This window comes from Glycine soja, chromosome 7 (assembly GCF_004193775.1).
Source record: "Glycine soja cultivar W05 chromosome 7, ASM419377v2, whole genome shotgun sequence".
Lineage (NCBI taxonomy): Eukaryota > Viridiplantae > Streptophyta > Magnoliopsida > Fabales > Fabaceae > Glycine > Glycine soja.
In genome coordinates this window covers 43,567,879-43,583,796 of record NC_041008.1, presented here as the reverse complement: position 1 = coordinate 43,583,796, position 15,918 = coordinate 43,567,879, and the positions used below count along the sequence as shown (strand labels likewise).

The 15,918-nt window shown below is 32.8% G+C and overlaps 2 protein-coding genes across 2 annotated transcripts; both read right to left on the bottom strand.

Annotated features, from left to right (window-relative positions):
* Positions 1-221: 221 nt before the first annotated feature.
* Positions 222-5,015, bottom strand: LOC114419899 (F-box protein At2g26850-like). The gene is made up of 5 exons (XM_028385704.1): positions 3,227-5,015; positions 2,988-3,067; positions 2,635-2,813; positions 2,128-2,202; positions 222-844 (listed from the first exon to the last, which is right to left on the bottom strand). The coding sequence occupies exons 1-5, from the start codon at positions 3,902-3,904 to the stop codon at positions 657-659; spliced, it is 1,200 nt and encodes a 399-aa protein (XP_028241505.1). The 5' UTR covers positions 3,905-5,015; the 3' UTR covers positions 222-656.
* An 8,461-nt stretch (positions 5,016-13,476) lies between these two features.
* On the bottom strand, positions 13,477-15,425 carry LOC114419898 (heat stress transcription factor B-4b-like). The gene is made up of 2 exons (XM_028385703.1): positions 15,020-15,425; positions 13,477-14,397 (listed from the first exon to the last, which is right to left on the bottom strand). The coding sequence occupies exons 1-2, from the start codon at positions 15,269-15,271 to the stop codon at positions 13,849-13,851; spliced, it is 801 nt and encodes a 266-aa protein (XP_028241504.1). The 5' UTR covers positions 15,272-15,425; the 3' UTR covers positions 13,477-13,848.
* Between the last annotated feature and the right edge of the window lie 493 nt (positions 15,426-15,918).

The window sequence follows — 15,918 nt, the reverse complement described above, 5'->3', positions numbered from 1 at the left end:
TATGACTGTACCCAGATTAGAGACTCTTAGGTACACTTAGAGAGTCATAGTAACATACAGCTCTCATTAATATCCGTATCATCTTTGTAAAACATACAGCATCCATTTGATGTTAGCACATCAGTTTTATTTACCATTGTTGTCTTCTCAAGACTTTTTTGAAACAATTACCCCACACAGCGAAATGGCTAACAATAACATAAATTGGCTAAAATATAAAATGGCACTGAGGATGTATACCTCAATAAAAAATCATAAGAATATTCAGTGGCCAAAGGGAGCGAGCATCCTCGATGCATATAGTTAATGAACTGTTTGCACATAAATAATGCCTGAACTACATCTTCATTGATTGAGATAGAAGCTGTATTGCTATGTGAGTTCAAAGCTACTAATTTGGGATTATCAGCTAGATTCTATATATAGTGGAATGAATATTCTACATTTGTGCGTAAATGAGCAATTTACAATGAGGAAAACCACATAAAAAAATGTGACAAAGGACAGGAAAAAATCGGGTTGGCCTAAATATCTGAAAGTCCACTTCAGGTTGTATAATGCAGAACCAGTCAATGCTTCAGTTGCTGAAACAAAGCTTCTATATTGAAATCATGCTAAGTTGTAGAGAATTTGATCCGATCCAGTGCCAGTGCTTACTATTCCAAGACTTCCGATGGCCAAAGGTGTTTCCAAGTGGTAATCTCCGCCTCACTCTTAATCTTTCTTATTCCACCATAAAATCCATCAGCCTCATTCCCCTCCTCCCTATGGTCTTTCCTACTGATAGTGGTCTGCCTCCATTGCGAGCCAGGAGTGTAATGATTGAACTCTAGCACCACAGTGTCTGCAAGCAACACATTTAGCATTAAATAAGCTTTGTTTGAATATCAAGAAAACCCTCTCTGGGATAGGATATTATATAAAAATGCCAATGCCTTGATTCTTGCAGTAGTGGAAACTGATCAGTCCTTCAAAATCATTTTAGTAGCATATTAGAGCTAAAAGGTTTTATGTTTGCAGCCTTTATAAATTTGAAGTTTTCATCAAATAATGATTCATTGACAATAAGAGAAAGACTTAAAAGAACTAAATTTTAACTAAGAGCAAAAGTTTGTTGGATTTCCTTCTTCAAAGTTCATGACAAGCAAAATAGCCCTTATCAACACATGACAACTTCCCCCATATTTTATAAGCACTTGTTTTCTTAATTTACTGAAGCATTATTAAAATTAATTCTATTTTTTTTACTATTCCTACTATTGTGGTTATTGTTATTGTGATGAAGGGAATGTGAAATAAAATGTCACAAGGGATACCTTAGAAGGATGTCATGGGCCATTCTTTCTATAATTAACAAGATCAGAAAAAAAAGTGTTTGGAAGCTTATAATAATCATGTTAGTCCCTCAAACCAAAATGATTCCTACTAGAGTTGAAACAGCCTACAAAAGGAATCGAGTTCTTCAGCATAGTTGGCCATAAATGTATCCACTGAGACACAAATTATCAATGTGTTGGTGGAACTGATGACATACTGACCATGAAAGGTCTTGGGGACCAGCCAAATAGCATAGCAGGTGGTCCATGCTTAGATATATTAGAATCCAGAGAGAGACCTAGCCAAACCTGTGGTCTGGTCTGGTCTGCCAAAGCAAACTAAATACACATGCATGTCAATTTTTTCAGATTATGACCTCCACAATAATAATAATAATAATAATAATAATAATAATAATAATAATAATAATAATTGCTGATTATAAAAATTTAATATATTAAATCAATAAAGCTACAAATCTAAAGCTTTACTTAATTTCTGTCTTTAAAATTTCTAAGCATCATCTTTCTTTAGCCTCCATTCTGTATCTTTATTATTATAACTATATTAAGTTATATCTAAAAACAAAATTCATATGAATCCCACAACCATTTTTTTCAACAAATTCCGAAGATTTGTCCTTTCACTGATCCACAAGACAATCAATCATACAAAGAGCCAGAATACAATCCTATTTTGCTGGAAGGGAAGAAAAAAGATGATGGACTGAATTAATGATAAAAATTATAACCAAGAAAAAGCAATGATTGATGATAAAAATCATCCAAAAGGAAGTTCAAATTAACTCACCACTACTATGACATCGGCAATAATTTTCACTCCCATTGCATGACTCCAAGTGGCCTACAACACCATACCACCAGCCTGCCATAAAGGTGCACCTCGTCATGCAACAATTCATTTTAGCTTAATATAATTCCAATCATGTACTTCTAATATGAAGTATACAAAGGCTCTTTTATCAATCAAGGTATAAAAATTAAGGATACAGCTTAGAAGAATGTAAATATTGTTCGAAAATGAGTTCTCAATTATCTTAATCTCATCACAAGGGTATAAAGGAAATCGATAATTAAGAAAAAGGTAATCATTTCTATATCAAAGACTCAAAGTAGATCCAACTGCCCCTTTTATTGATTCTGTTAATATGGACATGATCCTGCAGTATGTAGTCATTCTCTTCTATGTTTGGTAAAACTTAAATGGCTCTTAGGGTAGACTTTTTACCAGCCACAGTAATTAGTAGGATTAATGCAAATAAATAAATAAAACAAGATGTTGGAGAAAGGCACAAACCATAAGGAAATTCTTTGTTTCTCCTCCATTGAATCTCTATGTGATCACCCGGATACAAATCATTTAAACAGTCGGAGAAATGAAGATCATGCGGAGAAGTATCAATAGGAGGTGCTCTTAGCCTTTCCCATGGGATGCCACACTCTCTAGCACCTGCCCTTCTTCCATGTGGAGGATATCTGCAACAGGCAACAAATCAATAATTAGGATATCAAATCTAAATTTCATCTTATTTTCCTCATATGCTTTCTTTAAAACTCTTCAAGCTTGGTACTCAAATCTCTTGGACTATATAACCAATGTGAACACACGTATAGATAGACCATATGGGCACCTACAATCATGCCAATTACCTGGCTTGAAAGGTATCAGTTTGTGGATCATAGCTAAGTTCAGCATCATAGCAAGATAACAAGAATCCAATATGACCATTCTACACCACCAACAGCAAAAATGTAACTTGTGAGAAAACACAACCCACTGTGTTCCATTGAAATTCAAACAACTGATTTTATATTTGTAGCTAGCAAGGTAGATATAAATTTTCAATAGAAAAGCACCACAAAAGGGTTTGTTTATACATATCACATACCTCACGGTTATAGACCTGAGCAAGGAACCAAAAATTGCCAGACTCAAGAGCAAGATACCAGTTCATGACTGAGTCAACAGGCAAAGAGCTCCCCTGCTTGGGGCTATTATTATTTGCATCAGCCTTTGGTCTTATCCATTGCAAAGGCCAACGAAGAGACATAAATCTCATCAAACCCTTTTGCCTGCCATGCTTAAGACCCCCAACATTCCTTTTGGAAGCAACATGCCATTTCCACTCCCTATAAGCAGCAGGGCCAATAACTCTACCCCACTTCTGCCTCATGTGCCTCTCCCAAAGGTGATCACTCACACACCTCTCCCTCAAGGACCGGCATACAGCGGCCATTCGACACAGTGCAGAGGGGGGAAGCCTCTCAAGAATGCAATCCAAGGCCAACTCAGGCAAGTCCAACACTGACATGTCATGGCTGTCCTCAACATTCTCCACTCTTGAAGTCAGACTCTTCCTCACCAAAGACATTCCTATGGGAATTTGACACAGAAAACCAATCCAAAAACAGTTCCTGAACAGCTTGGAGATTGTTCTCACAGACAACTCTTGAGAAAACAAAAGGGGAAACAGCCACATCTCAGATGCCCATGATGGGAGAGGCTTGAGAAGGAGGGACTTTAAAAACAAGAAGAAGGAGATGCAAGTGATGAAGTAAAGTAGCATTAGAATATTGAAAGTCTTTTGCGGGTCAAAATTGGATTTGGCATATGTGATAAGAGAGAGAGAGAGAGAGAGAGAAGCTAGACTTTAGATAGAGTAAGTGGAGAAGCCAATTGCGGAAAGGCAATAGCTTATAAGAAGAAACCTCGCTATTTAACCCAAACTGAAGCAAATTTGGTATCTTCAAACACCTTTTAAAGATGGGGTTTCTTTTGTTGAAAGAAACCCCACCAAAACCCCAATGGTGGGCCTCCTCACCTCAAAGTTTGAACAAGGTACACAATCACGCACACCGACGAACTTGGGTGGAAATTGCCTTGACTTGAAAGCTTCAAAGGCTTGAACCACTGTTATGTTACTATGTAGTATAATATAGTAATAACTAGCAAAGAAAGGAAAATAAAGATTTAACAAGCCTTTGAAACAGTTTTCTCCCTCTAATTGGCTTCCAACAACAAAAAGGAGCACAACCGTACAGACAAAGGTAACAGCTGTCAATCAATGAAAGATTGAATCTGTAGCAATGGGGCCTATGAAGTAAGAAGGAGTTAAAGCCAGGAAGCTAAATGAGGTGGGGGCACCAAGATCTGTATAAGGTTTTTTGACACCTGGAAAATGGGATTGGCAAGACAAGAATGAAAGAAAAAAAAATTAATAAAAAGGAACAAAGATGAAGGTAAGTCTAGATGCAAAGACCCATATCTAAAGAATCTCTTGGGCAATTGAATAATAAAATCATGCTATGGGAATATTTAGTTCCTAGAACAGATCCGTGGTAGTTGCAATTGGAGGCAGTAATTGGTCCACACACATACCCCAAGAATATGAAAACAAAACAAGGCCAAAGGACAACAATTCTTGGGGGTGGTGTGCACATGAACAGAAGAGGGATTGATTAAAAAGGATTGATGGTGGTGATGAATGTTTTTAGGGTGGTGTGGTGGGTAGGTCCTCTCTTCCAAGTTCCACCTCCTTACCCCCAACAAATTTTCCTTCATCTCACCTTACCTCACAACACCCCAATTATGCTCTATATTCACGGAATTCCCAGCCTTGTACTACTTTCTCTGAGGCAATTTAGCAAACAGTTGATGGGTAATAAATAGAAAAGTGAACGACAAATCTAACCAAAAAAAGAAAAAACGGGGGCGGCTATGGTTAACTAACATTTTTTTTTTGTCGATGTCAAGAAACATTTCTACTACTAGATTTTGTGATCCAATAATAGAATCAATTACCCAAATATATACGACGAAATAAAGAATTACAATGATTAATTGGGAATTATATTTTGAGAATATTTTTTTAGTGTAATTATTCATTTGTTTTTATATTTTCTTAAGGGTTCTTATAGTTTAAGAATGATTTTGATAGTCTATCATTTATATTTTCTTTTTTAGTTCATACTAAATTCAGCAAAAGAATATCCATAAAGAGATAGAACTACACGGCAACAAAAAAATAATGATTCCATAAATTAATTGACAAAAATGATATTTTGAATAAAAAAATAAAAATGGAAAGATTGCATTTAGTAAAATAGTGTGTAAATAGCAATGTTAGATATTAATGGACTTTGTATTGCTAGCTAGCCTTGGGCGGGCAATATTTTGCTCAGGTTTAGTTATTGTCGTTTTGGATCCATAAATTCAATTTGCTTAGTAAAAAATCAATTTAAAATATTAATAATGTTATTTGACTAATAAAGAATCATACGAAAGCTATTCACTAAGTATACTTCAAAAACCTCTTCAAAATGAAAATTTATGCTTCAAAGAAGAAAAGAAGATTTGGACAAAAAGTAATTAACAAAACCTTTCTTTAAAATCAAATAATTTTTGGCATCTTTGATTCAATCTCTATGTCATTTCATTAACTATTACTTCTTGCACCTCCATAATGTAATGTGATGCAGGGAGCAATTTGTGAGGGTGTAATAAGTTTTAGCCCCATTTCATTATAAATCATTATACAAAACCTTTTTGGATCCTAATATAGGCGTCACGCTATTTTCACTTACATTTTTGCTATGTTAGTCTCCAACTTTTTTTTATTATAAAATTTTCTTTATCATAGAAATGCTTTTGTTTTGTTATTAAGGTGTTACTTTGCAATAAACTATAGAAATACATTTTTGTTGTGTATTGTGTCATAAAACATCATTTTCTTACATAAGTATTGTTGTGCCAAGAAAAAAGATAATTCACTCTGAACTTGGACTCAAGAATGATCACACAAAAATGAATCAAGCAAGCCACAATCACATATTCCTTTCTATCTCTTTCTATTTGTGAGCATACAAAATCTCTCTTAATCAAACTTACAGATTTTTCTCCCTAGATAAAAGAGAATGAAAACAACAAATAAAAATAGTCAACCTCCAACTACCTAACACAAAACTATATAAAGACTTTGTCCCCTAATCCTTTAACTATAAAAAAACAGTTATAACAGAAAAACTGTTATAGGAATATAACAATTAAATAATGTAATTGTCATGGGCTTAGCTTGGAAGACAAGTTAAGTTGGCTGAACCAATTACAAAGATTCTCCACCTTGGTTCAAAAACTGTCTAAGATCAGTGGCTGCCAACCAACTCCAAATGAGTTTAATCACCCTTTAATTGAATCAAATCCAAACAATGGAAAAACTTACTTCCGGGGAGTGTGCCTTTGTAATCATATCAAATGGATTATGATAAGATGAAACCTTGCAAATTTTAATTGACCCTTTAGCAATCACATCTCTCACAAAATGCAACTTGATATCAAAATATGTTTTGTCCTTTCATGATAAACATGGTTCCTTGATAATTGAATAGCACTTTGGTTGTCATAGTGTATGGTAATCACTTGGTCTTGCATCCTCCGTTCTCTAGCATTTCCTTCAAGCCATAAGGCTTCTTTCACAACCTCAATCACAACCATGTACTCAGCTTTAGTGATAGATAAAGCCACTATCTACTATAGATTTAGTTTCCAACTGATAGCAATGTCATATGCAATAAACATATAGCTAGTGAGAGATTAATTCCTAGCATTTAGGCACCGTGCATAATCAAAGTTAACAAATCCTTCAATAGTTGTTGCCCTTTTCGTAACATCCTCTACCCCACACAAATATATACTAATACTAATAATAAAAGAAAAAAATAATGCGAAATTAGTTAAAAGTTTTAAAACATTTTTAAATAAAAACAATTCAAAGGGGTAAAAGGTTTACATCCACTTAGTGAAATCATAATAGAACTTGTTCAAATAAATGATAAAATTATTTTGGCTCAAAGCAAGGCGCCCATTTTGAATGAAAAGTCACACTAAAGCAGAAAACATAAAAAAAAAACTATAGCATTCATGGAATTATAACATATGAAATAAAACCCTATGCCTTGATTTCACATTTATCAAAGCATCTCCCTGTCACAAGCTAAGTCTCTCCATCTCCACCATGGAACTCATCATACGCTGGCTCACCTGAAACAAAATGACAATCAGCCCAAACACAAACACACAGCGGAAATGAGTTATCACATTTCTAAATAAAATATGGATAAACAAAAAATAAGAAAAAAATACTTTATACAATTATTTATAACATAACTCAACTTAATTCAATCCACGCTACTTCACCACTATATCATTTAAAATTCATATTGCAATCACCAATCACATTACACATGAATCACACACTCGACTCAAGACATAACAACACTCAACAATTACATAATAAACAATTCACAGGTGTTATGTAACAATTATACTAAGACTCAAACCTATATGCAATGTGGTACCATGTCACTGAAAACTCACACTAGGGCGCTTAGGAGTACATAACAAGACACACCACACAATGGGTATGTCAGGTCACTCTCACTAAGTAAAATCATAAGGTGACTAGTCAAGGTCACTCTGTTTTGTGAGAATGCTCCAACCATATGGGATCAATATAAGCTTAAAGGAGCACTCAAACCAAGTGTCTTTATCCCCAAGGCCTAGACTCAAAATAATCCGTTAGGGCCTTACCTTCCTGATTCAGGTCCAACTCCTAAAACAATTTTTCTTGCATGCAGACACTGTTCATGAATTATACAATACTCACGACCTCATACTTATATTTCAAACACGTTTAACACATTACACTACAATTTAACACTTTAGGTTCCTAACTTGGAACCCTACATTTTTCTTTTAACACTTCGCACACAAACAATTTTTTCAAGATAAACACTAGTCGAGTTATTGTATAATTCATAACTCACAACACAAGTAATATCACATCAAGTATTAATCACACACTTAATTCACAACCATATCTCATGTCTACAATTTAACATCTCACAATTTAACTAACTACAAAGTATACTTAAGAAATAGATAAACATGTATAATAACAATAACAAAATATATCTAACTTCAAGACTTATAAATATATTTACATGTATCAAATATATATAACACACCACTATAGAATTACATCTAATACTATATATATAATAGCAATAATAATAAACAAATCATTAGATAAATATTATATATATAAGTACATAAAAATAATTAAACACATTAGTAATTAAAAATTAAATATATTATAAACAATAATATATATAAGTAATTAACGTGCTAAAAACATTAACATAAATATATTAAAATATTAACGTAAACTTAATAATATATATATATATATATATATATATATATATATAAAAGAAACGTATTATATAAAAACATACTATGTAACTTGTGAATGTTTAATATTTTGAATAAAAATTATAAATATTTTTCGTGCAAAAAAAAAATATATGAATATAATTGCAAAGAACATAACTATATAAAAATCTCTTCATTTTGAGCCGGTTCAATAATTTTCTTTAGATCAGGAAAGGGAAGAATTCTTTAACATTAACAAGTAAAAAATAAAATGATAGATGTTTTATATCACAAGAACAAGAAATAGTTTACCATGGGAAAAATAGGTATCAATTTTACCAAATACTATATGATTCCTCTAAAATCATGCTCGGTGAACCACCTGATTGTTCAAGAGAAACTTTATCAATTCACAACAATTTCGTATAGAAATATCAATTGGTCCGTCAAACACAGTTGATTCATGAATAAAAACACAAGAAAAAAAATTGAATTTTATAAAATAACCCAAAAATTGATCCTCTCGTGATTCCTACATATGTTCATTCTAATACCCCAAGCGTGAGTAACTCATCTCTTCCCTCGATGTAGTCGTTCAAGCGTTCTCCGTTAGCAATGGTGACATTTCTAGTGCTCTCTAGAGCTCCTCCTCCATTTGCTCTATTAGGGGTCTTGAAAGTTAGAGAAAAAAAGAACATAAATGTTTTTTACAAAGCTGCTCGAGGTTAAAGTTATTTTATATAGTGAGAGTTCTAATGACCTAACGAGCAATGATAAACCAAATGTTCATAACAGATAATATGAAAATAGTAACGAATTGGGGGGGGGGGGGTTGTTTGCTTTTGTAAATTAAACAGGGAATAGATGTGAATTAGAAAATATCATAATTTAAACACATTGTCTCCCCTTGATTCACAAGCAAGTCTCTTATCCTAGGTTACGAGAGTTTATCCTTTATCAGTTCAACCACTTAATCCAACCCTAAATTAAATTACTAAGCGAAATTTAACAAAATTACTAAGCGAAATTTAACATAAGACATTCATTATGTGATTAAGCAACACATACACCAATTAATCATAAACGATCATTAAGCATGAACGTAAATTAAGCGCAGAGACAATTAATCAAGCACTAAGCATGCATGAATTAATAGCAACAAATACAGAGTAATTATTGAAGAGGAAAAACTGATCAGAAATTAATAGTAATAATAGAACCTCAAAGAGAATTGTGCTTGATCCTCAAGAGAAAACAACGTTGGAGACTTAGCCTTCCATTAATCAATATAGAACGAAATTATAGATTGAAGAACGAAATTTTATTGCTAAAATGAAAAGTGACTAAAACGGAAAAGAGAGTAGCAGTCTAAAACTAAAACGAAAAAGAGAGAGAGGAGAGGAGAGAGAGAAGAGAGCCTAAACTAGAACCTTGGTACTGTTATATAATTTTTCAGCCTCAAAGCTTACAAATCTATTTTAAATCCAAGCTCATAAATAAAATAAAATCTAGATAAGATCTAGATGAAATAATATCTAGATGAAATCAAATCTAAATAATATCTAGATAAGATAAAGTCTAGATAAGATAAAATTTGGTAGAAGAAAATAGTCTGCCCTCTTCAAGTCCAAGCCCAATTTTGGATTCAAGCCCAATGCTTCATTCATTCCTGAAATAGATTAAAAACATCAAATTAGCTGAATAAGCCCAAATAATAAAACTGCCTAATTAATTTGACAATTAAGACTAATCAGTAATTAAAATGGTGCAAAAAGGGTTAAGAAATAGGAGAAAATAATGGCACATCACATACTGACTCCTTTTAAATTGAATTTGAGCGGTCAATTCATCAAATCTCCTGTTCCATTGCCCAGGGGACTATTTCAGGCCATATAGGGACCTATTAAGCTTGTAAACATATCCCTCCTAGCCTTTGATTTCAAATCCCTCAAGTTGCTTCATGAGGATGGTTTCGTCTAGTTCACCATACAAGAATGTTGTTTTAACATCCATCTACTCAAATTCAGCAACCAGGGACAAGAGAATTATGATTGATTTATGTTTACCAATAGGTGAGAAGACCTCATTGAAGTTAATTCCCTCCTTTTGTGTAATACCTCAAGCAACAAGTATGGCTTTGAATCTATCAGGTACAACACCTTTTATTCCTTCTTTCCTCTTGAAGATCCATTTGCAGTTGGCCACTCTGAAACCAATGGGCCTCTTAATCAAATCCCATGTGTTGTTGTCAGATAGAGACTTCATCTTTTCTTGCACATCAACTTTCCATTTTTCATTTTCCTTACTAGCCAAGGCAGTTTTCACACTTGTAGGTTCATCTTCCAGAACCTCACTAGCAGCTATCAAGTTTTCATATCCATACCTATTTGGTGGTTTGATTTCCCTTCTGGTTTTGTCTCTTGCTAGCATATAGCCATCTTCTCCATCATGCTACTCAATGTCGTCATCATCACTTAGCCAACCTTCAGTCTGAACTTCATCATTCTTGTCCTTAGGCTCCACCTCAAGGTTTAACCTCTCAAGCTCACTTGTCTTCGATTGACTAGTGCTAGGCTTTGCCATCTCAGTATTTGTCTTGTAATCCATATGAGTCACATTAAAGACAACATCACAACTTATAAGGCACTTTTTATGACCAAGTTCCAAGCACCTCAACCTATATCCCTTAATTTCATATGGATATCCTATAAGCATACACTTCACAACTCTAGGTTCCAATTTGTGGTGCCTAATGTGAGCATATTCAACACACCCAAACACTTTAAGTCTGATCAAGTTTGGAGGGTGACCTAACCAAACTTCTTCAAGAGTTCTCATATCAAGGGCAGTGGAGGGGCATCTGTTGATCAAGGTAAGTTGGCTAGCTGCACCAATTACAACAGGTACATTGGTTGTCTTAAAGCCAATGTAAATTGTATTTTTTACTGGTTATATAGATTTGTTTTACTAAAAAATACTCCTCACCTAATATTTACATAAAGGATGTATTATTAATTTATTATTAAATTAAAACAGAGAGACATGGGAAGAAGAAAAAGAAGAATAATTACTCCATATATTATGCAGGTTATTTATAGGAATTTTATATGTGTAATATATGTATGGTTTTATTACCTGCTTTTTTTTATGTTGAAACTTTTAATAAAATCTATTATTAAAAATTAATTAAGGCAAAACCGATATATTTAAGCCAAAATAACGTTACCCCTTTCAAGATATCTCTTCTAATTACATGCAGCATTTGATTTGTGTGTGTGTCCTTGCTACATATAAGAAAAAGAATATCACACATTAGTAAATTTAATAGTATATATGGGATTCCGTTTTGGATTTGATCTTTTCGTACTTTGCGTTACTTTAACAACTTGTCTAGTGGATTAAAAGAATAACTTGTCTAGTGGAATATGATATTGTAATGTAATAATTAAAAATGAAAGAGAAAAGCTTCGCAATATATGAAATTCGTGGCATGACAGAGAAACCCATGACAAATTGGTATTACAATCCCAATGAGTTCTTTTCTTCCAAAAACATTCTTTATCCCACTCCCCATTTTTGGCCTTTTTATAATGGTTCTGTTTTTTTTATTCTTTTTAAAGGAAACCGAAAGTAGAAACATATGCATAAGATTCCATGTATAAAATCAATCATCCGTCAAACTAAACGCATGAAATGATTGCTCAATCACATCCTGAACCTTCAATGTGCTTCATATTGTGTTTTGTATGTTTAATGTTTCACCCATTACTAAAAAAAACTTACCAAAAGCAATTTATATGTAATTTTCAAGAAATCATCACTAAAACTTTAGTGATATAAGTATTAGTGACAAAAATTATCAATAATCATAAAAAAATTGCTTTCTTACGTGCATGATGGTTCTTGGGCGGAGAATGAAATGTTTTTTATTGGTCAATATTTATTATTAATTATTAATTTGTTTTAGTTAATGAGTCACTGGAAACTCTAACTGATATGAGTTTCATATATACGAAAACAAAATAAGTTGTGAGAAGGATATTTTGTCACATCTTAAGAAAAAATATTTATTTATTTTTATATATATTTTACAACATAAAAAGAAATAAATCACAAAAATTAAATGAAATAATTAATTTATTATAAAAAAATATTATAAATATAACTAAGATTTAATTATAATGTGCGATAGTACAAATATTTTTTATACTTTTCTGTACGATAAAGATTGTTAATATTTTATAATAATTATATTTAAATCGTATAAAACCAATTTTTAATTGATTGAATGCGCAATTTGATCTGACAATGTGTACAGAAATAATTAATCACTAACAGTTAATTAAGATACAGATATGCATCCAAAATGGCTTCGGAATTTGTTTCTTGGTTTTGAAGAAGGTGAGTTCAATAATGAAGTGACTTGAGCGCTTTTAACTTTTGGTCAGCAATTATAAAATTAACAACCTTTGATGTTAATTTTTTTAATAGACCTTTGATGCTAATTCTTACTATCTTTCAATAAAACAGTAGTGTCAATATGTTTTCTAAAACAAAACAAAAAATTATGTACATACAATGTGGGGCGTGGTCACTTGTAGAAATTGTACGAATCATATATACAAGATGAAGACTCAATACATTATACGTACATAGACAAATGATAAAAACCGAGGTTTACGTACGAGACAAAATGTTCTGTTTTCTTTAATTGAATGCGTATTAAACTAAATAATATATATAATTTTTCTTGTAATTTTATGTTCACATCCCAATTCCCACATGCAACTGCGTTTTATATCTCAGAAATCAGAATTTTAAACGCACGCATATATTTGAGGCTTCTTAGAAAATTAAAAGTAAAAAGGTAAGACCAATAAGATTTACAAACTATATAGTATACTTTGTGATTCCAACTTCAACAAAGAGAGAGGAGAAAAACCCTGCTATTTTCATTAGCACATCAATTGATGGAAAATTCTGCTGGGAATACCAAAATGTAACAATGCAATCATTAGCCACTGTGCTATACATGAAAAAATTATTAGAGTATCACTCATTAGTGTTTGGTCTGACCAATCTCCACACATGACACAATCAAGTGTTACTAATTCACTTTTTGAAAATTAAGAAACTTAAATATATGTCACAGAAATTGATCAAAACCATGAACATATGATGGTATATGACCACCTAATAATCACTCATATACATGACCAGAGATATTCTACAATCTCAACAATAAAAGTCATGGCCACCCAAATAAAAGCTAACCATAATGGGACAAATCATCAATTAGTGTTATCTGGGTGCAATCTTTCTGCCACTTAGAGTGACCCCAAAGAGCTTCACAGAACTGTTCGATTCCTCAGTAGAAGTAACCAAAGACTTATCCACAACACAACTTTTGGCAGTTCTGAGAACCCCCATGTCATTTGGAGACTCATGCAATGAGTCCAGTTCTACCAGCTTTGGAATAACACTGCTGCTTCTTTGTTCAAAGGGTGGTGATTTTACATGGTTTTGGATGAAGTATATGATGTCATTGTACAAACTCTTCATGTGACTGAGTTCTGATAAGAGCATGAAGTTCTTTCTCCTTAGTGTTTGGTTGTCTTCAGAAAGTGCTGTTAGAATGTCTGTGTTTGGCTTTGAAGATGGTAGTGGAGTGTCAAGCCAGCAGAGACTTTCATCTTTCTGAAGAATCTGGGATGGTAGTTGGTCATGGAAGAGTTGGTGATGCTGCTGAGGTGCTTTTCTCCTGTGGATTTCACACAAAAGGTGCTTAGCTCCTTTTCTGAAGTACTCATTTGCAAACTCCCACCTGTCAGCAACTACCTTCTTGAAACCCTGCAATAGAAGAAGAAAGATTCATATATATATGAAACTTTACTATTTATAGTTAATCATGTAGCCAAAGTTACAAAATTAGAGAGTATGATAATGCAATCACATATAGCTTGCTAATCATATTGTAAACTTTAGTTTAGATGATGATCATTTTATAAAACAAAATAATATTTTGATTAAAATTGAGTTTGAAAGGAAGTGATTTATATTTGAAAACTTTTATCTTTAAAGCAAGTTTGTAGTGAAACTTAATGTAAAATTCTGAACCTAATGCAAAAGTTGCATAACTGTTACTTATACGAGAATAAAGTTTGACCACATTTTCCTGTTTGAAAAATGTTACAAATGTTTTTTCTGTTTGGAGGTTGTAAAAGTGTCTTGCAACACCAAACACACTCTAAGTTGGCCTTATGTAGTTCAAGATAATGGAACAAAAAGGAATGTTAGATCTCTAGTTATACTAAAGAACTTAAGTTCCATCATATTTAACTTCTAACATAAGTATTTGGTCAATTTGCTCAAATGGAAAGAGCTTTACCTTCAAACTCAATGAAGTGAAATGAAGCAAAGATGAAGAATAGGGATTGTAGAGAAGTACATAAGAAAAGATAAGGATGCTTACATAGGTGTTGAGTTGCCTAACAAAGCTTGAGAAGTTGTTGTGTTTGAAATAGTTGGGAAGAAGATCTCTGGCAAACTCAGGGGGCTTCCACACAACAAATGTGGTTTCATCTTCACCCCATGACACAATGTGGTCAGTGTGAGGGTCATCCACAAGCTGGTATGTCTTTGTCAGAAAGGGTGCTGGCACTGACTTCTGAGACTCGAAAGTGAACACCATGTTCTCTTCGAACCTGTCTAGTGTGAAAGCCATTGTACTCTAACAAAGAGTGTGTGTGCAATTCTAATTTGACTCTTGTTACACTCCTCTTCATTCACTAATACACCAGCCACTTAATTTAAAGCCACCCTCTCACCCCTCTCTCTCTCTCATTAACAATTTATAATGATATAAGCTTACGAAACAAAAACAGATGACCATGTCAATTGAAGAGGTGAGAAAAATATTAATCTCGCATCCCTTTTGCACTCTAAAATGTCAAATTAGACACAAAAGAAAACAGACTCTTTTTACATGGGAATAAAAATAGATATATAAAACACCAAAAACAAAATCTTATCCTCTAAAACAAAGTCAGTTACATAAATCAAATAATAATAATAATAATAATAATAATAATAATAATAATGATAACAATAATAATATTCATAAAAATAAAGTGTTGAAGACTCGAAAGATGATCAGACTAACTAGACACATATTGAGTATATGGGTCACATTTTTTCTATATCCTTCGTTGATAGTCAAAATTACTCACACTTAAATTTCTAACATAAAAAAAACTAAAATATGAAAATAAATAAGCAATATAAAATTTTCAGACTTTGAATCAAGGGATAATTTTTTTTCTTCTCTTCTTTCACATAATGATCCAAAACTTTTAAGCAACTAATTTTTCT

Coding starts and splice junctions, on each gene's coding strand:
- LOC114419899 (XM_028385704.1), bottom strand. CDS start 3,904: ATGCTACTTTACTTCATCACTTGCATCTCCTTCTTCTTGTTTTTAAAG. Junction 2,814..2,987: donor ACTGATACCTTTCAAGCCAG/GTAATTGGCATG, acceptor TGCCTGTTGCAG/ATATCCTCCACATGGAAGAA. Junction 2,203..2,634: donor AAACAAAGAATTTCCTTATG/GTTTGTGCCTTT, acceptor CCTTTATGGCAG/GCTGGTGGTATGGTGTTGTA.
- LOC114419898 (XM_028385703.1), bottom strand. CDS start 15,271: ATGGCTTTCACACTAGACAGGTTCGAAGAGAACATGGTGTTCACTTTC. Junction 14,398..15,019: donor TTAGGCAACTCAACACCTAT/GTAAGCATCCTT, acceptor CTTCTATTGCAG/GGTTTCAAGAAGGTAGTTGC.